Source organism: Gambusia affinis, linkage group LG19 (assembly GCF_019740435.1).
Source record: "Gambusia affinis linkage group LG19, SWU_Gaff_1.0, whole genome shotgun sequence".
NCBI classification, from domain to species: domain Eukaryota; kingdom Metazoa; phylum Chordata; class Actinopteri; order Cyprinodontiformes; family Poeciliidae; genus Gambusia; species Gambusia affinis.
In genome coordinates this window covers 3,731,799-3,755,139 of record NC_057886.1, presented here as the reverse complement: position 1 = coordinate 3,755,139, position 23,341 = coordinate 3,731,799, and the positions used below count along the sequence as shown (strand labels likewise).

At 39.5% G+C, this 23,341-nt stretch overlaps 3 protein-coding genes across 4 annotated transcripts; 2 read left to right on the top strand and 1 right to left on the bottom strand.

Annotated features, from left to right (window-relative positions):
• Window positions 1-2,134: 2,134 nt before the first annotated feature.
• On the top strand, window positions 2,135-15,694 carry cnn1b (calponin 1, basic, smooth muscle, b). Its single transcript, XM_044099324.1, has 7 exons — window positions 2,135-2,442; window positions 10,967-11,088; window positions 11,191-11,257; window positions 11,370-11,507; window positions 12,383-12,499; window positions 12,573-12,719; window positions 13,205-15,694. Exons 1-7 carry the CDS (start codon window positions 2,383-2,385, stop codon window positions 13,448-13,450), a joined length of 897 nt encoding a protein of 298 aa, XP_043955259.1. The 5' UTR covers window positions 2,135-2,382; the 3' UTR covers window positions 13,451-15,694.
• Window positions 14,528-18,324, bottom strand: elof1 (elongation factor 1). 2 transcript variants are annotated; one of them, XM_044099332.1, is made up of 4 exons: window positions 18,092-18,324; window positions 17,386-17,508; window positions 17,222-17,292; window positions 14,528-16,371 (listed from the first exon to the last, which is right to left on the bottom strand). In XM_044099332.1, exons 2-4 carry the CDS (start codon window positions 17,499-17,501, stop codon window positions 16,307-16,309), a joined length of 252 nt encoding a protein of 83 aa, XP_043955267.1. In that variant the 5' UTR covers window positions 17,502-17,508; window positions 18,092-18,324; the 3' UTR covers window positions 14,528-16,306. The 2 variants fall into 2 exon arrangements, with proteins under 2 accessions (XP_043955267.1, XP_043955266.1); XM_044099331.1 differs by lacking the exon at window positions 18,092-18,324 and adding an exon at window positions 17,879-18,073.
• Window positions 18,325-18,759: 435 nt separating this feature from the next.
• Window positions 18,760-21,910, top strand: tmem205 (transmembrane protein 205). The gene is made up of 4 exons (XM_044099330.1): window positions 18,760-18,871; window positions 19,865-19,971; window positions 20,061-20,224; window positions 20,306-21,910. Exons 2-4 carry the CDS (start codon window positions 19,872-19,874, stop codon window positions 20,606-20,608), a joined length of 567 nt encoding a protein of 188 aa, XP_043955265.1. The 5' UTR covers window positions 18,760-18,871; window positions 19,865-19,871; the 3' UTR covers window positions 20,609-21,910.
• Window positions 21,911-23,341: the final 1,431 nt, after the last annotated feature.

Genomic DNA, 23,341 nt, shown 5'->3' with positions numbered 1-23,341 from the left:
ACAAGAGGTTTTTTCCACTTCCGGTAATTCTAGACCTCATTGTAATAACAGCACCACATGCTGGCAAAAACAAGAATTACAACCATTTGGTGAAATAAATCAAAACATGGTTTACAAAAATACATTTTTTTTACATGTACCCATTTTTCACCTGGTTACACTACGTTTTGGTTTTTTTTAAAGATCCTTGATCGGTCAGAAAACTGCAGTCGGTGCCCACCTACTGAAACCTGCAACATCATATAAAGTGCAAAATGAAGGTTACTAAGTTTATGTCTAAAAACTCTGAAATTTCAAGACTAATCTGAGGAATTTTCAAGAAAAAGTAGAAAATTTCTGCGCATGAAAAGTCGAACGTTTGAAAAACCTAAGATTAATCTCAGAAATTCTCTATTTAAAAAAACATGATTTCTGGGATTTTTGGAAACTCAGACATCTCCTAGATTTTTTTCTGGAAAGTTCCTGAAATTAATCTCCGAATTTTAGTTAGTTTTTTAGTAGAAATTCACTCTGTAGATTATTTTCTCTCTACAATGTCCCTCATACATCATCGTAGAAAACAAACGGGTGTCTCAATTTTCATTCAGTCTGTCACACAGAATCCAACCCAACAATTTGAAAAAGTTAAACGTCAAGTTCTGTTTGAGAAAATTTGAGAATGATCTCATAAATGTTTGCAGAAAACGTCTTCCCGCGTCTTGTTTTCGTTCTGCCGAAATTCATGATACATGCACCTGCAGCACAGTGGACACAGAAATGACTCCCTTTTCTCCCCTCCTTCATCCATCCAGGAGGTCTTCAGCCTGCTCCTCTCCAGCTCTGACAATAAGCCCAACATGGCCGTGACACACAGGCTCGAGCCAATGAAAGGTCAGTGGATGAATCATGCAGTCCGTGGAGCAGCGTCCCCGGGATCCCGCTGCATTCCTCTGCCCGTCCTGGTCCGTGGAAGGGACCGGGGGGGAGGAGGAGGGGGACGCAGTGGGATAAAAGAGGAGAACTACCTCATTGTTCCCAGCGTGACGTCAGGCGTTCTGCAGTGGCTGTCATGCACAGTCGAGCACATGTCGGACACGCTGCCACCGGCCCCGCAGCGCCGCGTGTCTCTGGATTCAACTGAGAGTTCATCTACAGAACAATATCTGTCTTCAAAGTGCCTAGAAACTCGTTGATATACCAGACTCTGAAGAGTTAAAAAGAGTCCTTTAAGGGCCAAATGGAGGACCACGTGGAAGAGGACAACTGAAAAACAAACAAACAAAAAAAACTCTCACTTATTCTCACTCTGAATTCTGAGGGAAAAAGATGGAAGAGTTCCAAGTCCAAAGTCACTGTTGATTTATTTCAAAAAATAAAAAATGAAAACCTTCAAATTTGCCTGAAAATATCTTGATGATCTCCTGCCAGGTGTATAATTTCATACGAAAAAGTTTCAAAAGTGTAAAAAAAAAAAAGATTAACAACGACAACAATAATAATGATAAAATACAGTGCAGTTATTAGACTAGAAATATCGTAATCATCATATATGTACAATTGATGAGTTTTGTTTTCTTTTCTTTCTTTTTTTTATTTTTTAGAATGGACGTAGTGTGCGTGTGTCTTTAACAGACTATACAAAACAGTATATCAGCGCAGAAAAACAGATGTTTGATAACAGCGAAAATAAACTGCAAATAAAAAGAAAAATTGCAAATAAAGATATCTGTGCTGATTTTTTGGCCGGCCGATTTACCGGTATCGCTGCGCTCCGAGTTATTAGATTTATGGGGAAATTACTTTTCAAAATGGTTCGCTTGAAAAGTAGTTTCCAATAGTTGTTCCAATGGCTTTTTCCCCTCTTGTCAATAAAATGGTTCTAAAAGAGATGTCCACGTTTCGATTTCATAAACCATGACATCTAATATTTCTAAAATAACACAGATTGAGTGTTTTTGAGCTCTGAGTGATAACAGAACATTCCATCCGAACACCCGAGCAGAACTCACCCTGCCTGGGCTGAAGGTGGAAAATGTGACACTGATTTAAAAAAAAAAAAACGAAAAAAAAAAAAAAAACAATATCCGAGCGATGACATCACTCCCCCTTTGACGGAGAGGTTCCGTCCGGATTGGACAGCGGCTGCAGCCAATCAGAGAGCACACACATGGGAAGCGTTTAAAAAGATTCCGAAAAGAGTTGGAAGGTTGTCAGAAAGCCTCAGCAGCTGGTCGGTACCGCAGCTAATTAACATACAGCCTGTTTATTTAACTCCTCCGGGTTTTCTGAGGACTTCCGTGCTCTCGGACAGAGTACCGCAACCTGTTTCCTCCATTTTTTCCCCCCTTCTTTTTCTTCTTTTTCTTCCCTCGGCTCCATCTGCTGACAGACACACACTGCAGGATGACAACACATTTCAGGAGCGGCCCGGCTTTTGGACTTTCTGCTGAGGTCAAGAGTAAGGTATGTTGTTGTGAGGTGTTCACAGGATGGCGCGCGGACTGGACTACCCCCGGGTGGGATCAGATGTGAGCTTATACTGTGGGCTCGTGCTCGTATGGTTTCTGTTATGATGTATTAAAGCTTTTGGCAAAAAAGTAAAATGAGACATTGCAATGTAAAGCGGAAGGGTTGGCTTATTTAAGAATCGAAAAGTGATGGATGATGCTTTATAGTGCACACAGAAGGCTTGGCTTCTCTGTATAATTTATGTAAAAGCAAAAATATATGTTTTTTTATTTTATTCATTTATTGTTTAATATGACCATGTCGCATGTTGATGTAAACAAAAAAGTTTCGAATGAAAGTTGGAAGAAAAAAAATATCTACCCCTTCTCTTAAAGGTCAGCTAGCTACTTGCAACTAGCATCAGTCAAACATCCAGGTAGATATACTTTTAAACACAGAGCAGGCTACATATAATAATAATAATAATAATGACAAAAAATATATTTGTAATAATACAGCCCTTTACTGAGTCTATTTACTTCATTATACTTTGATAGAATATTGAATTATTTTTCTCCTAAAAGTAAAATAAAAAAATATCTACTCTCTGGTTTCTTTAGACCACAGGTGTCAAACTCCAGTCCTTGAGGACTCGCCGTCCTGCAACTTGTAGATGTGCCTTTGCTGCACCACATGCACCTGAATAAAATAATTAGGTCATTAGCAAGGCTCTGGAGAACTGATCTACACAAGGAGGAGGTAATTAAGCCGTTTCATTCCAGTGTTTTGTACCCGTTTTTAGAAATTGTGGCACATCTAAAAACTGCAGGACACATTGAAGAGCCCTTGAGGACTGGAGTTTGACAGCCCTGCTTTAGACTAGTCCATAACAGAAATGCAATGTTCCATATGTGTAGTTCTGACTTTGGGATTAAATATGTATGTGTGTCTATATATATATATATATATATATATATATATATATATATATATATATATATATATATTTATATATATATATATATATATATATATATATATATATATATGATCCTCACAAATTGTAAAAGCCATCTCTTGTAATAAATCTTTTTTTTTTTTTTTTTCAAAGTAAGGGGCAAAGATAAAAAAAAAAAAAGATGCAATAACCTGGTTTTATGTTTTGCACAAACTGCACTTTGTTGAACAGCATTTCACATCTTGACTTGATCCTGTTCGCTCACTCCACCCTGCTGAACGTCGCCGAATCTCTCAGATGAACTCTTACTTTTGCTCTCCTAAAGGCTTCTGCTGTTTACTTGTAGTCATGGTGATGCTGAGAAATGAACTCCCCTCTTTATGTTCAGCTTTGTGCCACCTGAATTTTCACCAACCCAAGCCCCATATGAATTGTGATGCTGCCACCACCATCTTTCACAGCAGGTGTGGTGTTCTTTTCCTTAATGCTGTTTTTGTGCTTCTGTTTTTCATCGGACCATAATTCTCCCTCAAAATTTTGAGGTATTTCTAGACAGATCTTAGTGTCTTATCTGACTTTAGTCTCTAAAATCTGCTCCTTAGCCTCTGACATATGGAGGATAAAGAAGATTGTTGTCGCATATAGAATACAGCTACTGTTAATTAGAGATGCCTGCTGCTTGTTGAGTTGCTGACCTGATTCCATCTTCTTTTCTGCAGTCTTGTTTCTTTTTCCTACTGATTGATGATTATTTCGCTCTGTGCTTTGATACAGCTGTAATGATGTTGGGGATTGAGGCCAAATTTTACAACTTGAAGGCTTAAATTGACTGTAAAGTGGCTTCTAGTAAATTGAGTTAATCAGATCTTGGACTGAAGAAGAAAACGGCGGTTTAATAACTGACTAAAGTGATCTTCCTGAGACGAAACTTTGTAAATATCCCACATGAATTACCGGTTCTGAACTCCTGAAGAATAGAGACGGTAATGTGTGTGTGTGTGACAGCAGTTAATTTTTAATTTTTCCATGAATGGGACTCATTCAGAATGCTTTAATCGAGTTCATTGCAGAGTTTGTAATTATTCCCATGTTAATCAAAACCCATATATTGACAAAATAAGTAACATTTTCAATTCTAAAACCCTTTTGCTGATGTTTGAATAGACATGAGCTCAATAGCAAATATATCTGTCTTTTGATCTGATATTGAACCATCAGATTGGTGCATAGCTCTGTTATAGCTGTATGTTTGTTTTTTTAAAAGCCTTTCAGGAACCCCTGGTCATTCATGGAACTTCTTTGGAAAAAATACTGCTTTAGAAATTGAACTGTGGGTGCTGAAACTAGTGTTGAGGAAATGAACGGGTGAAAGTCCTGGCCCTAATCGTTATGTATTCTGCATGCTGCAGTGCTTAGCCTGTTGGTCATTCGGTACAGTGCTTATCTTTGGTGGGGAAAGTTGTCGTCTTGGAAATTGTGATCAGGCGTTTTGATTCCTGCTCTTTGGTCCAGGTCACTTTGCTCCTTTGTCATTTCATAGAACGAATCACTGCATATCAGCCTTAATGCTCATGTATTTTTTTGATTTTTGGCTGTAAATGCTCTTGAAGATGTCTAATACCACTCTAGTTGGAATAAACTGACTTCTTTTGTAGAGAGGAAAGACTGGTACCAAACTTTAATCCTGCTGAATCTATTCAGGGTTATTTTATTTTTTTTTATGAATGATATTTGCTTTTTTTTTTTTTTTTTTTTTTGAATAGTTCTATAAAGTTACTTTTCTTATTAGTAATGCTAACATTTTATATAAATGTAACAATTTGGGGGCTTGTCCGGGATTGAAGAGCCAAAGACAGAAATGAAGTAAAAATTCTCAAAGGAAAATGGATCTCTGCTTGTGATATGCTGTGGTGATGGCCTGAATTTAGGATGGTAGAGAAAGCCAGCTTATAGCTGTTCCAACATGCAGATCATCATCATTGTCGTCGTCACCATTGTTCTGGGGGGATGTATCCTGCCCTCCCAATAGCTCCGTCACTCGACGCTGGTTTAATTTCTCTCTGCTCTCGCATGTTAAGCTCAGATTCCTTTCAGTACATCCCTTCAGCACCAACCCATCTGTTATTTTCCAGCTGTCTGTGTGCCATTCTGTAGAATGAGTTGTAATTGAGAATTAAAATGGAATCAGCAATTTAGTGTGGCGTTAATGGGCTCTGAGATTGATGCTTGCGTTCCTGTGGGATGACATCAAGATTAGAGATGCAACTGAAAAGAGTGACGGGTACATCAGAACCATCTGATGGCCTTTTAAGGAGTGGCCAGGGCTCTGGCTGGGAATTTGAGAAACTGTCCCTCTCTAAACAGTTTACATCAGAGTCAAGGATGACAAAACAGTGTTCTGACAGAACACAGGAGGTAAGAAAAGCCCAGCCAGCAGAGGGTCATCTTAGCAAAGCACAAGCAAATCTGGAAAATGGTGTCGGTGGATGTACAGTACCTTCCAAAAGTATTCACATCCATTCACTAAAACATGCATTTCAATGTGCGTCATTAGGATATGTTGTAATCAACCAAAACAAAGTAGTGCATAATTGTATAGTGGCATTAGTGTACATGGGATTCAGACAGTTTTTATGGATGAAAAATATAAAAAGCTTGGCTGACATTTGTATTCAGAAATTCCTGAGTCAGTCATTTGAAAGGTAATTTTATTTCCATAGCATATTTTCAACAACAAGGCAGTTCAAAGTGCTTTACATGAGTCAGAGGAAGTCCAACCATATTCTCAGTAACATCTCTACAAGCGTCGCATTAAATTCCTTCTTACAAAATACAAAAATGTTAGCAAGACCATATTTTACTTTCTTTTGAGTCCAAACAATTGAATTTATGCTTGGACTTTGGTTGGATGTATCCTACATACTAATGTGATTATAGTTTAGGCCAGTGGTGTCCAAAGCGCGGCCCTGGAGCCAATTGTGGCCCTAGGAATAATTTTATCTGGCCTTGACTGCAGTTTGAGTCTGGTATAAATTTGGCTCTCTAATAACAAATTTTGCTTCTTAAATGGAAAATGTTGGGTGTAAAACTGCATTTTCCTTTCATTATTTTTGTTTTTTGATTCCATTTTAAATACTAAGTAAAGGTCCTAAACATCCAGTCAATTTTGTTTTGTTTTTTTACTGAAATACAAACTTAAACTCAGTGGAAAATATTGCAAGGATATTTAAAAAGTTCACATCTTTGTTGCTGGCAATAGGTTAATAATTTGTAATGCAACAAAATACAAAACTATTTGACCTATGAAATCTGGAACCCTTCATTGGATCTACAACAACTTGTTTTCTACTTTATTCTGCACTTAATTTATTGCTGAGCAGATAAATGGAAAAGAACTGACTATAAAATAATTTAGTATTTTTTTAATTAGGGGAGAAAAACCCCAGCTATGTCCTTTGAGGACTTTTAACTTGGCAAGTTTGGCTGCTTAGGTGGACTAGGTAAGTTTGCAGGTGCGCTATAATCTTCCTGTTTTTGGCTTGGTTATTTTATTTGGGGGTTGCGGGGGGAATCTGGTATTGCTGTGTTGATTTGTCTCCTTCCAATAAAATAGTTTCTGTTTATGTGCAGCTTTCACTACACAGCAGAGAAAACAGCTAAACATTGTGAAAGTCTTACTGTCTGGAGGTCTTCCAAGAGTCTGACTTGTTTTTCGGTGTTGGCTGATAAACGGAGAGGGATTCTAATAAACTGTAGATTCCTTTTTTTTTTTAAGAGTAATATCCTGTAGCAAATGCCACACTGGATCCAGGGGGGGATCTCCACTGCTGGATCACTTATTGCTCTGGGTTCAGAGTGATATTTACCTTGGTGTTGCATATTATGATCTTTATGGGTTGTAAGATATTATATATATATATATATATATTGGTAATTGTATGGCTGTCACTGCAAACAAATATTGTTGTTGGAAAAACATTCCGATTTGAATGGAGCTTCTTCATTTTTACTTCCTTTATTCTTACTTCAAAAAGTGACTTTCATCCCTGAATTGCACACAGTAACTTCTTTTAATAATATTTTACATTTACAAATATTTATTGATTGCACAGTGGAGAAAATTGGAAAAAAAAAAACCCATTTCTGATCATATGGTTTTGGTTTTTTACTATCAATAACTGCAATTGATTATGACCACAATAAATAAACTTTCTAAAATTGTTCACAATGATATACGATAGGATAAATCCCCAACCCCAGTCTGGACTAATATGATCTACATGTTTAGATTAGACCTGACATGAAATGCCGAGAAGCAATATATAGATGAATGAGACCTCTTTAATTATGTTAATACAAAAAAAATTAATTTATTTAAATGTGCAAATTTCTTAGACTGTCTCTACTCTCTATTTTGACTATTCATCAACTGTTTTGTCACAAACCTTGACATATTTTATGTGATGGACTAAAACAAATGAGTGCATAACCAGAAAAAGAAAAGCCGCCTCCCACAGCAGCTTTTTGAACATAAATATTATAATTAAGTCTTAAACTCTTTTCCAGTTTTGATCTAAAGCAGGCATTGTTTGGGTTAATTAAGCATGTACCAAAGCAGCATACCTTTGGTATGTTGGTGCTTAAGAACATTACCCAACAGACCATCTGGTTGACTAAAATCTTTACCCATCACGGGTAACGTGACCAGTTTTATCTGACCAAACCTTCAACAACAAGTCATTGAACGCCCCTAACAGGACTGGAGGTGTTGACTTCATGTTACCACCAGAAGCCAACTTACACCACCGAAGAGAAAGCTGTTTTTAGCAGAGCCATGTAACTGCCAATAAAGCAACTTCATGGTAACTTTTGTTGTTGAAAAGGTTACGAGTCATTTATACGTTCAGTAGAAAACTCTTTTGGAGTCTTAATTTCACATAAACCCAAATCTGGACCCGGACAGAGATATTTTTTTATTTATTTATTTTTTTAAAGCTTCTTTTGATGAATTTATATATTTAATTTTCATATTGCCTTACTTCTCTGTTGGACAGTTACTCTGAATGAAAATGTTCCACTCAGTTTCTGCGTTTCACACAGAAAAATCCCCTACCTGTGCAAATTATGATCAGTGTGTTCTAATGTGACAGCAGTTCAAATTAGGTACTTTTTTTTTTTTTTTTTTCTTCTAGCTGGTCTGAGAGCAAAATTGCAATTGCAGCTTTCGATTTGTAATCCAATATTTATGTTCAAACTTCAGGGGAGGGAGCGGCCTGCCCGTCGGAGAACGTTCCAACTGTATTTACCGAGTTCTGCTATGAAAAGATGCAACAGTCCTTTAATTAAAAGACGGAGTTAAACCGTCTGCTGGAAGCAGAACCTGCCCGGCGCGGCCTGCGCTCGTCAGATGTGGGCAGCCTGGCTGGTCGGTTCACTGTAAAAGGGCACATTCTGGAAAATCCACAGAGAGAAGAGGAGGAGGAGGAGAAAGCATGTGTGAGGCGAAGAAATACGAGTGAAGCCAATAGGAGACTGGGGGGGTCAGTGTTTAGCAGAGCTGTTTCTCCCAAGTTTGGTGTGATGGACTGGAAGCTCGGCTGTCCCTGCTGCTTTGAAATACTTGTTTGTGTTGGCTGCATGGCCGGCACTGAGAAGACTTATCTGCAGAACGTTGAGGAAACATGTGCAGATTAGCATGTGTTTGTGTGTGTGTGTGTGTGTGCACGGAGGGAGGGAGAGATCAGGGGGGAGGGAGGGTGGCCCTAAACCCAAATACCAGAATTTAAAGTATTAGGGCTGCAGCAGCTTTTGTGTCAGGATGGAAATACATGGAGAGCAGAACTGGTGAGGCTGAGAGGTTCTAGATGCAGGAATGTCCACAGGCCTATTTAATTTTTATTCAACTTCCTGTTCTGGTCATGCACCTCACCTTGGTTTTAAAGCTCTTATTACACTGTAAGAGTCCCAGTTACGCTGGACGTCTGCTGTTTGTTAGAGGAATGAACGAGAACGCAGTTATTTTAGGAACTGGACCCTGGAAACGGGAGTGGAGTTAGCCAACGAGGATTACAAGGGAAAAACTTGCATTTTATTTCTGAATTTATGGGTAGCGGGGTAAATAAGGCTGAATTTTGATAGCGGTTTAATATTTTCCCTCCACTTTGCTTTTTTTTTTTTTTGTGTGTGTGTATGTTGAACTAACACATAAAATACACTCAAGTCAGATCTTGGGGGGGAAAAAAGTTCCCTTTTTTATAAAGCACAAAAAAAAAGTGTGGAAAAATGCATCATTTGTTGGACTTCAGAACTTGCTGTAGTTTGTAGCACAACAGCAGCGTTCCCTCAGTCAGAATCTCGCTGCAACTCAAACCACTGCAGAGGTCCGTTCCTTCACACAACCGCCACCATTTCTATTTCAACTCAAAAATGCTTTATTGAGCCAAATAAATGAAACGTTGCTGTAACTCATGTCATCCAAAAGAGAGGATATTCCACAGAAACCTGTACTGGTTGACACCATCAGTTGTTGGCAAATACTGCTAATGCTCCTCCTTTGCTGCTGCTACTCTTTAAATCTGATTGGCTGTAAAGTTAGAGACGCTTTTATTTCGGGATATGATTCTTACCTGCTGTGATCCTTAAAGGAAGATGGTTTAACGTCCTCCTTCCATTTGGGGTCGTAGTTCAGGTATTGGTTGAGCTTTTTGGACATTAATCAGCTGCTCCGAGTTGTAAAAACTTTGGCCCAGTCAAAGTCCAGACGTAAATTCAGTTGAGAACCTGTGGACAGCTTTGAAAATTTGTCTCATTTTGACCTCCATTTTCAGTCACCAGTGAAATGAAAAACAAAAAGAGCAGCAAACAGTTGAATGTTTGGTGGAGGGAAATGGGTTTTCTTTTTAAGTAAAGGTAGAAACTCTTGATTTAAACACAACATCCTGAATTTAAATGGTTAGTAACTTTGGGTAATTTAATTAGCTTCTGCTGTATTTATTCACTATATTTAGTGACTTCTAGACCAAAGCAAATTTGACTAAAATCAGAATCCGTAGATCTCAGTTTTTAAATGTCGTTGATCGGCTGGAAAACTGTGAAAAACAGTTTGTCCCTCCAGTCTGTCGCACAGAATCCAAACCAACAAAATTCATTAGTGGTTTGAAGAGAAAAAAATAAATTGAGAAATCTCTAATGGCAGAAAATGTTTTTTTTTTTTTTTTTTTTTACTACACTACAGAGTCTGCTCACTGGAGCAGAATGAAATGGAAACATTTCTACTGCTTTGGTCAATGAGAGCCAACTTTGCAAATTTGACTGTTTAGTGACTTTTAAAAAAAAAAAAAAAAAAACCTGAATTAGCAGGTTAGACTTTTTAAATATGAGTCATTGGCCAGAAAACTGCAACCGGTGAACCCCTAAATTGAATACATTTCAACACAAAACCAATAAGTTGTCTCTAAAAGTAGCATAATTAGATACTAATCCACACAAGAAAACAACCCAATTCCATCAATCTCAATGTTCTGAGCGCCGATCAGTGGAAATCTCCAGTCTCGTACTGATTCGCGGCTTTCTTTCCATCAGCTGGCTGGGAAGTACGACCTACACAAGGAGGAGGAGCTGAGGCTGTGGATCGAGGACGTGACCGGCAAACGAATCGGAGAGAACTTCATGGAGAGTCTGAAGGACGGAGTCTTGTTGTGCGAGTGAGGCGCCGCCGGCTGTAGACGCACAAAACTTTCCTAGCCTACTGGGAAGTATCCTTCTAACTCAAGTTTTTTTTTTTTTTTTCCCCTCTGTATTTGTAGACTTATTAATATTCTACAGCCAGGTTCAGTGAGGAAGATCAACCACTCCAGTCAGAACTGGCACCAGGTACTGCAGCAGCAACACAACACACTTCTGCTTCCCCCTTTTCTTTCTTTCTTTCTTTATTTTTTTTACTTTTCCCTTCACTCTGCTAACTCTGCGTTCCGCCACGTTCCAGCTGGAAAACATTGGGAATTTCGTCCGCGCCATCTCGGAGTACGGCCTGAAGCCGCACGACATCTTCGAGGCCAACGACCTGTTTGAGAACGTCAACCACACGCAGGTTCAGTGCTCCCTCATCGCCCTGGCCGGAATGGTGAGACGCTGCAGTAGATCTTAATGTCGGTAAATCGGAATGTCATAAAAAATGGTTCATTTAATCCGGGTGAACAAAGGTTTAAATGAAGTGTGAAATGGAGAGCAAACAACCACAATTGGGCTTGTTGTGGTCTTGTTGGCCATGAGTAATCACTAAAAAAAAAAAAAAAAGCTGCATCCATGCATTTTAATGGAAAGTTAAGTGGAAGGAAAAAGTGCCTAAAAAAGGTGCACAAGACGGTAATCTTTGAAGCCCTCCACAAGGAAGCAGAAGGTCATCGCTGCTTCAAAAAATATGGATGTTTAGTAAGCTGAATTCATATATTTTAATTGGAAGTTAAGTGGAGGGAAAAAAATGTGCACAAAATTCCAATTGTCCAGATGCAAGCCATCCACAAAGAGGGTAAACCACAGGTCTTCCCTAAAGAAGCTGCCTGTTCATAAAGCCGCAGCCATGTATTTCAATGGAAAGTTAAGTGGAAGGAAAAAGTGTGGTTGGAAAAAGAGGCACAATTAACTGGAAAATCCACAGTCTTGAGGAATACTGAAACAAAGCTCCTCTTTATTGGGCTTATGAAACATTCTAATCTGTTGAAAGTCCATCTTCAGTTTTTATTCATTTTTAGCAACAATTCTCAAAATGAACAGAAATAAATGCTTGACATGCATCACTTTATGTGTTATAGATCCATGCACTTTAATGGACAGTAAATTTAACTTTTTTGAAAGAAATTATGTTTCTGATGACATTCATTTTTTATTTATGAATTTTTTTTTGGATGCACTTGTAGATCTGCATGTTGACTCTGCCCCATATGGACATCGTGTGACTGTCGAGACATTTTAAAAGTTTCTTCTTTCTCTTGTTGTCAGGCCAAATCGAAAGGTTTCCATTCAAAGTACGATCTGGGCGTCAAGTACGCTGAGAAGCAGCAGCGGCACTTTGCTCCCGAGAAGCTCAGGGAAGGACGGAACATCATCGGCCTGCAGGTGAGGAAGGACCAAGCGGTTCCACCAACGTCCTGGACGGTTTTAACACACTGCCGTGTTCCTGTGTCTTCAGATGGGCACCAACAAACTCGCTAGCCAAAAGGGCATGACCTCCTACGGTACACGACGCCATCTTTACGATGCCAAGATCGCCATGGATACCCCATTGGACCAGTCCACCATCAGCCTACAAATGGGCACCAATAAGGGGGCCAGTCAGGTGAGGGGGGTCGGGAGGGAACCCTCCATATTTTGTTGATTGTCATTTGTAAAAAAACAAACTCATTTTAATAGCTGATTATTTTCACTTTCTGCAGATTTTTTTTAACTGCTTGACTTTTTTATTTTTCAACAATAATATAATTACATTAAAATTGCTAATAACTTAGGGCTGCAACTAGTTATTTTAGTAATCGATTATTCTATCACTCATTCTGGTGATTAATCAATCAAGCATGTATTATGAATTGGCACATGTTGCAGAGTTTTTATTTAATCACTTGAGTTTATATTACGTAATAGAAATGCATTAAAAATGGTAAAAATTAGCTTTTTTAATGCATCTGCAACTAAAAAAAAAAAAGTCTACTTTTGATTACTTAATCCAAATAAATGTTTCAGCCTTAGCTTCAAACTTCATAACTTTAAGGCTTCTTTTAAACGCCTTCATTTAACTCACCCTCTTGCCCCTCCCTCCCCCCCCAGGCCGGCATGATGGCACCAGGAACCAGGCGGCACATCTTCGACAAGAAGCTGCAGCTGGAAAAATGCGACACCTCCACCATCTCCCTGCAGATGGGCACCAACAAGGTGGCCTCCCAGCAGGGCATGACCACCTACGGCCTGCCCCGCCAGGTCTACGACACCAAGTACTGCGCCAACCCCGTGGACACCTACTACAACAACGGCAGCGAGGTCGAGTTCGACGGCTACAACCAGTACTCTGACTAAAGAAGCCACGCCCCTCTCCCCACAGGGGTCCCTCCCCTTTGCTTTAACGCCAGACAACCATCCACAGCGACGAGCAAAGCCTCCAGACTCTGAATGACGTCACGGCGTCATTAGTTTCCCCCCATCGCTTTTTTTCCCAAACATGTTTTTACAGCGAAGGATTTTATATTTTGCTTTTCCATGAGCACAAGATAAAATAAAATGTTGTTTACACTGGCCTTGCGTTGCAAAAAATATAGGTCATGCTGTGGCTGACTTCTGTTGCCGTGGTTATTGTTGTTTGTAGAAAATACCCACGCAAAGAAGTTGAGATATATTGATCTTTGCTATTTATAGTTTTTTTGTTTTGTTTTTTTTCGTTTTATAGCTTTTTTTTTTTTTATTCACAGATTTTAACTCTTGACACCTTAACTTCTCGTTCTGATGGGAGTAGAATCAGGAAGTTGGTGCTATTGAACTTTGACCCAGCCACATTAAAAGTTCCGCAGGCTGGAAGGAAAGTTTGGGAAGTAAAAGTCGGAGCCCCGGATTGATCCGTAAAACGACAGACGCCGATCCAGCAACGTTAGCCATCAGGGAGCGCTGACCTGTGGGAGCGCTGACCTTTGTTGGCGGCATTCGGTTTTCCGAGGAAACGTTCGGAATGATTTTCAGTCACAACCGTTCACCGCTTTCACAGAGGAACACGCGTATGTGTAATGTTGTGTAGTCATAGGTGTGGAAAATGTATTTATCAGTAGTTTCTTGTATTGCACGCAAGTCCACTTAAGTCACTCTTTGTGCTTTTGTCAGCAGTTTCCTTTAGTTGTTAATTTAGGCTTTGGTGGTGTTTCTTCACTTGCACTTGAGGTTTTGCTTAGAAAATGGCGGTGGAATGTCGCGAGCTATAGTTATTCAGAAACGACTAATAATTTAGTATCACTACAGTGGCGCCCCCGGGAAACGCAATTAAAGAACCGCAACCATTAGCAATTTATTAAAACCTGCAAATAACTGAGACTCCTCTCAAAAGTTCATCACTAAGGGTGTACCGATTGCCATATTTTGGCCGATCATCGACCGTTAAGGAGCCTGGCGATTTTTATTTTTTTTGTATCCCTCCCCCTCTAAACGTGGCTACGAAGTTGCTAAGTTGGCAACAGTGGGGTGACTACTGTTAAGCGCTCATGTACCGATGTGACATAGTGGGCAGATTTCCGTCGGCACTCTCACCGCAGAGAAATGGGGAAACGGGCTGATATTTTATTTTTTTTAGACTTTTGCAGATGTAAATAAGACCCAAGTGTACCTACCGATTATCCAAAATTACGTAAATCAGTCGGCCTCATCAGTGCCCCCCTATTTAACTGCCCTTTCCTTTAAGTAGTTCAAATACTAAACATACCTTATATTATTTTGAATTTCTCAGATGTGCTCTGCAGAGAAATCAGCAAATAGCCGATTAATTTGGTTGTCTGCTGAAATGAGAAATCTGCGTAGGTGAATCTGTGAATACTGGTCCTCAATTGGGCCGGGGGCACCACTGTACACATATCGATGATATCAAGTGAAGTAAAATAATTTCTTTTGCCTGATGAATAATAATGAAGCATCACTTTGCTTGAGATGTAGGAGATTAATCTTCAATGGTGATTGATGACCAAAACCCTAGGAGGACTTTCTCCAGTCACTAATGTCTTTTGTGGAATCTGGAGGGTTTTATTGGCCACAACGGCATCAGGAAAACCCTCACCCTCAAATCCAACTGTAACACCTGGGACCAACCACAAAGAGCAGGTATCGGGAACAGCGTGCCACCATTCTCAAATCTGATTGGCTTATAGACGAGGGCTGAGTACCAGCAACTAATGGAGAAATAAATGGGGCCAAGCTGCTTGCTGAAACCTTACTAAAATCAGACCTAGAGAAATATTTCTGATCATTGTCACTTTATTGTAAGGTTGCAGATGCCACTCATCATTGTGATATATTATCCAATTAGCTGTTGCTAAGAACGTCTGCAGTTCATATTAATTGGAAGTACGCCATCTAGTGTCGCTTGCATGACTTATCAATCCACCACTTTTATAAATTCTTTTTTATTGTTGTTGTTGAATTTACTGTTTCCAATTTAGTTTTTTTTTTTGGATTGTGCACTAAACTGAATGTTTTCATTCTGTCACCACAACAGCAACGATGTGGGCTTCGTTGTAAATAAGCAGTTTCACCGTAAAATTCTGTTCCAGGATCGCTGTGCGCCTTTCACAAAAAAAAAAAAAAAAAAAAAGTATTTTAAAATAAAAAACCAAAAAATAAAACTTTAGTGCAATAAAAACACTTGAAAATGCCAACTGTGATTTCATTGTTTTAATCATCGTCGGCACCTGCAGGTGTGGAATACATCACAGTGGCACGAAAACAGACGATTGTGAAACCACCGGGATAAAAAAGTTGGCAAGTTTTTTTTTTTTTCAGTGAATCACTGACCTATGTTTGCCTATGGAAACAATACTAAAATAATAAAACACAATTATTAAACTTTAGACAATCTAAATAAAAATGTAAATGGCAGATCATTTATTTAAATGGGTGGAGGGGGGGGGGATATTTTAACAGTGGAAAATCTCCAAGACAGTTTGGTCCATTAACAGTAAAAATAAAACATTTACCCAGAGCAAATGGAGGCTACATACAGATGTGAAACGTGTTTATATTTACAATGGAAAGTCACTCCGACCAGAGGAATGTGACTCGGTCAACAAACGTGGAACTAAAAAGAATTCGACACGCTTCAGAGAAACAAAAAAAAAAACCTTTGGCTACGTGAAGCGAACCCAGAGCGAGGCTCCGAAGGAGGCGTGAGTTGTGTCAACGCGACTACTGATTGGCCGCTTCGCAGGCGTCGATCCAGTCGCTGTAAACGTCCACGGGCTCAGAAAGATCTGCGGAGGAGTCGCTGAGGAAGAACATCCTGTTGGTGCTGATTTTTCTAAGAAAACCTCTGTTTTCTGGCGCACTTTCCATTCAAAACCTGACATCCCGGTTGGTATTTCTCCACTTTTATGTGTTTTACGTTTGCGTAGCAGCACCGGAGCGCCACAGGGCACTGCACTCTCACCATTTCTTTTCACTCTACACACCTTAAGATCAAAGTGTTTTTGAATTTCAATACTATTAAAGTAACAATAAAATATCAATTCACTATGAAATATAATAAAATAAGACATCTGAACAGTTGGTGGCACTGTTGCCCTGCAGTGAGAAGGCTCTGGGTTGGAATCAGTGTCTGGAAACTGTCCATGTTCTCCCCAGAAATGGATTATTACTACAGCCCAAAAAGCTCACTGTAAAGTCAGCTGGTCACTCCGTGACATTTGTGTCCAGTGTGAGCGTCCGCTGCTGTAAGACTCTGTCCAACTGGCTAAATATTACACTTGCATGTAAAATGCAAGTTCATAAAACTTGGAATCAGTGATAAAACAGCTACTGAGCCCCAAGATGTCCTTTGTGATACTAATATTCTCACACACTGACATTGTGATGTTGATATACTTGCAATAGAACCTTTGTCTGAAATAAGGAAAAGCTATTTGAAAAACTGACATGCTTTAAGTAGGTAGCTCCTCCAGTATTTTGTTGTTTTGTTATGAACGTTAGTCTTCCAGAAGATCTGTGCTGCACTTTATTTTCTGCGCAGTACACCTGTGATTGCCACGTTTTACTTAGTAAGATACTTTCAGCTAAAATATCAGTGTGCAGGTGTACCACCTTTCATTATTCAAAAAAGGATACATGTTATAGGAGTCTGAAACTCCTCCAAGCACACGCTGCACGATATGATTCCTGTGTTCCGCGTTCTCTCCCTGAAACACAAAATATTGTACACATCTTTTTGTTTGGTTTTTTTACAATCGGTGTCATTTCAAAAGCAAAGTCAGTTCCATCGGGACCCTCACATCTTGACGTCGCAGGACTTCTCGTGGTTACAGAAGGGACACGTGAACTGGGTGTCCAGGTTGCCCGTCATCTTCTTTTTGGGTGGTGGCTTTCTCTTAGACTTCCTGCGTCCCATCGTATCCCTGCAGGAGAGACAAACACCACCATGTTAGTGTTCTCGTTAACTGGATATAGTGATAACTGCTTCCATAGCATTTTATTTAGAAAAATTTAATTACAGTAAATATGAAGGCAGGCACAGCACACTTTAAAGATTCGATTTTAAAAACCTGAGAATCTTCACACTGAATCAGATAATCCCTATAAACAAATATTTTCCGACTAAATAAATAAATTCAAACACTATCAATAATTTTGCAAATACAGTCTTAAAACCTTTGTTTATTTCGGAATTACTGGATATATTTTCTACTACGTTTACGACACGTTTCTTAACACCAACATAAAGCTAATACGGCATTTCAAATGTTTGCAAACGCTTCATTTATTTACCAAAGTGAAGAATGATTGAGAAAGAAACAACGGCACAGAGATGCTGCAAAGATGTAGCTAGCAGCTGCTAGCATGTTTAATATGCTAAAAGGTAACTGACGTTTGCTTGTAGCGCTTATCAAGCGGACAAAAGTCAGGCTTTAAACGCGCCGAACCTTTATCTCCATGCTTTACCTTTTCACCATTTGACTAATATCGTTACCGTTATCTTACCAAAATGATGACGGCAGCGGAGGATACTCTGGAGTTCGTTTACCAACCCGTTGCGTAGCCAATATCTGTTAGAACGTCGTCCATTGGTCAGGAGAGGCATTACGCGGGTTCTGGTTGGTTCCAAACTGTCCAATAGTGGCGCTCCTTCTCTAACACCCGCCTCCTACCGGAACATAGAAAAGAAAAGAAAAGAAAGAGAAGAAAAGAAAAGAGAAGAAAAGCGTTTTGCACAGAAAAGGGAAATAATTTTTTTTAATATCTTTTTTTGAAAAAACAGGACATATACTAGATATGGATATTTCTGTGTAGAAATACATTAAATAATACAAGAAATGTCTACATTTTTTGATAAAGCATTTCTCTATTTAATGTAAGGTGAAGGTTGTATTTTAGTTTAAGCTACCTATGATTTATGTTGCGTTGTACACTCTGAAAGAACGATGTTTTCTATTCACCAAAAATAAATAAAATATCACAAATAAAATATTGTGGGAAGTTTGTCATTTAAACAGAAACGCTTTACACACGTGCTACAGTAAATAAAACACCTATGGAGATGTGGAGAGGCTGTGACAATACATGTCTAAAATGAACCAATTAAAAACAGTGTCACGACAAAACGGTCGCTTAGCCAAGAATTGTGATTGGTCTGTTTCCATGAAAGAGGCGGGCCTATTGATTCCTGAAATTTGACAGAGGAAGTGTCTGTCCCTATGAACTTTGGTTCATACCCTCTTTTATAAACGGTGGTTGTCCTTCCTAACAGCGCTCTGGACTAAGGTAGGCATTGTTTTTTGGGCATGCTGAACTTCTTCCCGCTGTAATTATTCAAAGTAAATCGTAAATAAAGCCAGTGAAGCTGTGGTGGTTATACTTGTGCTATTAACTGTGCTAGTTGAGTGGCTAATAGCTCGGTATCGTTACTTGCACGCTTACTTCAGGTTTTTGTTGTTGTTCTTTGCAGTTTAGATTGTTTCTATACCTTCTTCCTCTTCTCCTCAGTATATTGTCTTTGCTATGCTAGCATATCATTTTACCATGAATAAAGAGTGGAGTGAAATTACTGTTCTGCCTCCTTCTTCTTATCGCAACCTGGGTTGCTTATCTGGTCTGCTGCATGAGCGACGTTGAAGCGTCAGTGACGCCAAAGTAATTTTTTATCTTTGAGACCATTAGTTTTTCTCAAACGTCTCCCGGTTTTTTTTTCTGAACATTAAAGATTCTGTTTGGGAAAAGGAAAATAAAACAACTTCTTTTGCAACAGATTATAAGGTTTTGTTTTTACAAGTGGGAGCAGCTGATTTATAATTTTAAAAGCTGAAATAATACCGGAACTATGACCCGAATTCCCAGAGGAGCTGACGAGGAGGTTTCATGGATGGAATAAGGACGTTCAAACCATCCCTTGGCAATTGGCAGGAGGAAAATGAATTAGTTGTTGTATTTTGTTCTGACTTAGAAATTAGAATGTAAAAAGTGTTGTTTGCATTTACTTCAGCACCCATTACTGAATGGCTTTTAGCAAAAATAGTTGATGAGTTGACTCACCACTGATTGACTCAGTGGTGAGTCAGTCAACTCACCACTGAATCTGGTGAATCCATCGAGGTTTGGGACGTAAAAGGCTGGCCATGCACAGCCAACCCTCTTAGAACAGCGCCCCCCAGTGGCAGGAGGAATGAACAAGTTATAGGCCTGATGAAGTTGCTGAAATGTGCATCTTTCCTCAGCTTGTGAGAACCAATTTTTTCACTATCCGTCTTGTTTCCGTAGCGATGCCATGGCGACGGAGGGGGAGCCGACCGACGCGATCAAAGTGTTGCACCTACTGCTGCTCGCCTTCACCTGGGGCATGCAGGTGTGGGTCTCCTTCATCGGAGGTAAGAGTGGGCCAAACCGGCAGAGGAAGCGAGGCGCGGCAGAAGCGATTCCGGCGATAACGCCGTCCGGTTTTCCCTCGTGTCCGCAGGTTTCGCTCTGGTGAAGCAGGTGTCGCTGCATACCTTCGGTTTGGTCCAGAGCAAGCTGTTCCCTGTCTACTTCTACTGCCTGCTGGGAAGCAACTTCACCAGCCTGGCCGTGTACGCCGTGTACCACCCCAGAGAGCTGCTGGACTGGCACGAAGGCGTGCAGGTGAGCATCGATAACTCCCTCTTTGGCGGTGAAATAATACTGTTGGTTTGGCGTCGTTTTCTCTTCCTCTCGTCGCCCCAGATGCTGATGTTCTTCGTGGCGCTGATAGCAGCAGGCCTGAACGGCCAGTGGTTCGGCCCAGCGGCCACCGAGGTCATGTTCCAGATGAGGGCGGTGGAGGAGGAGCACGGTCTGGGGAACCAGGTGGGGCTGGGCAGCCAGAGGGAGGAGTACGCCAAGCTGAAGGAGCAGGACCCAAAGTACCGGGCCTACAGGAAGACGTTTGGGCGGTACCACGGCCTGTCCAGCCTCTGCAACCTCGTCGGCTTCCTCTGCGTCACAACTAACCTGGTCTACACCGCTCTCAAGCTGTCCACCATTTAAACACCGGTCATTTCCAGGCGTATCAGGTCCACAGGCATTCATGCAGCATTTATAGTTTCAAAGGTTTATTGGGATTTTAGTGGGACAAACAAACATAAAAAAGTACTGAAAAGGGAAATGGTGTTTCAAATCTACAGGGGACGTAAAGCAAACATCAACTAAATATATAGTAAAAAAAAAAAAAAGATGCCAAAATAAGCGAGCGAGACGCTCAGATGTTTAAGAATAAAGTGCAGTACATTTAATAAAATGAACCCACTGTTGTAAATGTTAGACAAAAAGGGGGAGAAAGTATTCTTTAAACTGAGACGCTCCACTAATATATAATATATGAGTCAAGTGGTTTAGTTGGGGTTGAATTGAAAGAACAAAATCTTCTCCAATAAGAAGAATTTATTTATAATAAATGCAGACCAAAACACAATATTATTGTCCAAGACTGGAGGAAGTGAATTTTTATAGTAAAGTCAACATAAAAGCTTCTTATAAACCCCAAAATGATCTTGTATAAAATTTAAAAAAAGACAAATGTTTTGAAGCGGGTTTACAAAAAAGTTTAATTTCAGGAATATAAATATTTTTAAAACTGCAATTCCTTTTTATTTTGTAAAGACGGAGAGGAAGATGCAAAAATGTTTTGAAGTCTGTGGAGCATTTGCATCTTGTGTTGATGTTCCATTAAAAACCATGTTTCAATTTTTCTTTTCACTTCTCAGTCACACCACGTTGTGTTTCTATACCGGATAAAATTCAGCCACATCTGTGGTTGTATCACGAAACGAATGTGAAAAATGTTCAGAGTGTGAACAAGATAGTCAGAGGAGATACTTTTATGTAGATTAGTTTATGTCATAAGTGATCCAGAATTTGAAATGTAATTTTGCAATCGCAGCACAGACGGGACGGAGATGCGCTGACGGCGTTTTGTCAACCTAAGCAGAGATTATGAAACAAATGTGCAGCTGTTGCCTACTTCTGACTTTTACTGAGGAAATTATTCAGCCATTATTTTTCTTGTAAAGGATCCATTGATTTTTTTTTTTTTTTTTTTGCTTTAACTACATGTACATTGTCTGCTGAACAATATTTTTGGAGCACTGTGGAACAAATTAGAATATCTTTTTGCAGTTGCTTTGTTTCTCCAGCAGATGGAGACACTTAGCCATAATTTCCCAATCCGGATCAACATCGACGCTGCATTTCAGTTGTTCTGTTTTATGTTATGTTATGTTATGTTATGTAAGAAGCGTTTCAGCTTGAAATTAGAACTAATAATGGAATAAATAGAAGCTTTATGAATTATGTTCGTCTGTGGTTGCAGAATCTGTTAAACAACGATGCTGTCCTTGTATAATTTTTTTTATATACTTTATTTTTCATTCGTATAAATTCAGACTCAAGCAGGCAAGCTGGATTCCTATTTGGTGCCTTTTAATGAAATTACTTGTGTTGCACATCGGGTTATGAGAGTATTTTACAGGCTTGCCGCAGGGAACCGCTGTTCTCATTTCACTATCTGCACTAATGGCTTATGATGGAGTCCCCTCTTAATATTGAAAGCTTGGACTTATAGGAAACGGATGAGCTTGCACAAATGTGAATTAAATCCAGCTTGGCGTCGCAAATTTCTTTCTAGTAAATATAAAATCTTCCTAAAAAACAGACCCATTGTGTTTTTGTCGACACGACATACCAGAGTAACATGTTACACAGGTAGGTTAGGTTGTGGGAAGCACGTCGCCCTCACATCCTGTGCCTTCTGGGAAACGTTCCCTAATCTGTCTGCAGCAGCGCCATCAGGAAGTAAACTTTGTTTGGCCAGAGAACAAGTTTATCCACGTCTCGCACCTGAGATGGAACGGCGGAGAAATTTCAGATGAAATGTTTGCATCTCCAGTGCAGATTAAGGAAACCATTTTGATAAAACTTTAAAAAAAATGTTTAGCTAGGAAGGATGATAAAATGTTTAATTTAGGACAATTCATGAATCTTTTGGTAAAAAGGTTTATGTGGCACCAGAAGGAAAGTTTGTTGGACTGGCAGGAGGCAACATAATTCCAGAGATAGGAGGAAGTAAAAGTTGTGGCCTAATTTGTCTGAGGAGGAAACAGTGAAACCAGCAGGTGTTCAATCACAGTTACTACTGAGGGTTCACTTTGTTATTTAAAATAGATTTTTCTCCACCGCGAAAAATCAAAACTGCTCTGTTTTAACCCTCCCACTGCGTTAGCATAACCCTCAGGAGGAGCCCTTAAAGTATCAGGGTTGGATAACGGGAAAGCAGGATGTTGTCCCATCAGACCGTCAGTTCCTAGAACAGCACACACACAAAAAAAAGTAAAAAAAAAAAAAAAAAACCTCAAGGGGTTGATAAGACCACATTTATCAAGACTCTAGGAGGGTTTTAATTTTGGCTCAATATTTGATTGATTATCAGAATTGGTTTCTAAATTCAATTTTGAAACATTGTCCATTCCAACTGGACAATGTTTGGAACACCTGAATGTGTCCAAGTGTAAACCAGATGACAAATATTCAAAATGTTGTTGTTGGGTTTTTTTTAACTAATGACAATGTCCAATTCTGGTCACATACCGTCTGCTCTTTGTGGCTTAAAGTAAACTTTAAGTTGGACTTGTTATGACTTTCTTCTTGCCATATTTGTGCGGTTTAAAAGTGACCGTGGGCTTCTTGGCTGCTTCTGACGAAAGCCAGAGTAAAGAAGGCTGATTA

Coding starts and splice junctions, on each gene's coding strand:
- cnn1b (XM_044099324.1), top strand. CDS start 2,383: ATGACAACACATTTCAGGAGCGGCCCGGCTTTTGGACTTTCTGCTGAG. Junction 11,089..11,190: donor GACGGAGTCTTGTTGTGCGA/GTGAGGCGCCGC, acceptor CTGTATTTGTAG/ACTTATTAATATTCTACAGC. Junction 11,508..12,382: donor TCATCGCCCTGGCCGGAATG/GTGAGACGCTGC, acceptor TCTTGTTGTCAG/GCCAAATCGAAAGGTTTCCA.
- elof1 (XM_044099331.1), bottom strand. CDS start 17,952: ATGCTAGCAGCTGCTAGCTACATCTTTGCAGCATCTCTGTGCCGTTGT. Junction 17,509..17,878: donor CTCAATCATTCTTCACTTTG/GTAAATAAATGA, acceptor TCTCTCCTGCAG/GGATACGATGGGACGCAGGA. Junction 17,293..17,385: donor AAGTCCTGCGACGTCAAGAT/GTGAGGGTCCCG, acceptor TTTGTGTTTCAG/GGAGAGAACGCGGAACACAG.
- tmem205 (XM_044099330.1), top strand. CDS start 19,872: ATGGCGACGGAGGGGGAGCCGACCGACGCGATCAAAGTGTTGCACCTA. Junction 19,972..20,060: donor GTGGGTCTCCTTCATCGGAG/GTAAGAGTGGGC, acceptor TCGTGTCCGCAG/GTTTCGCTCTGGTGAAGCAG. Junction 20,225..20,305: donor ACTGGCACGAAGGCGTGCAG/GTGAGCATCGAT, acceptor TCGTCGCCCCAG/ATGCTGATGTTCTTCGTGGC.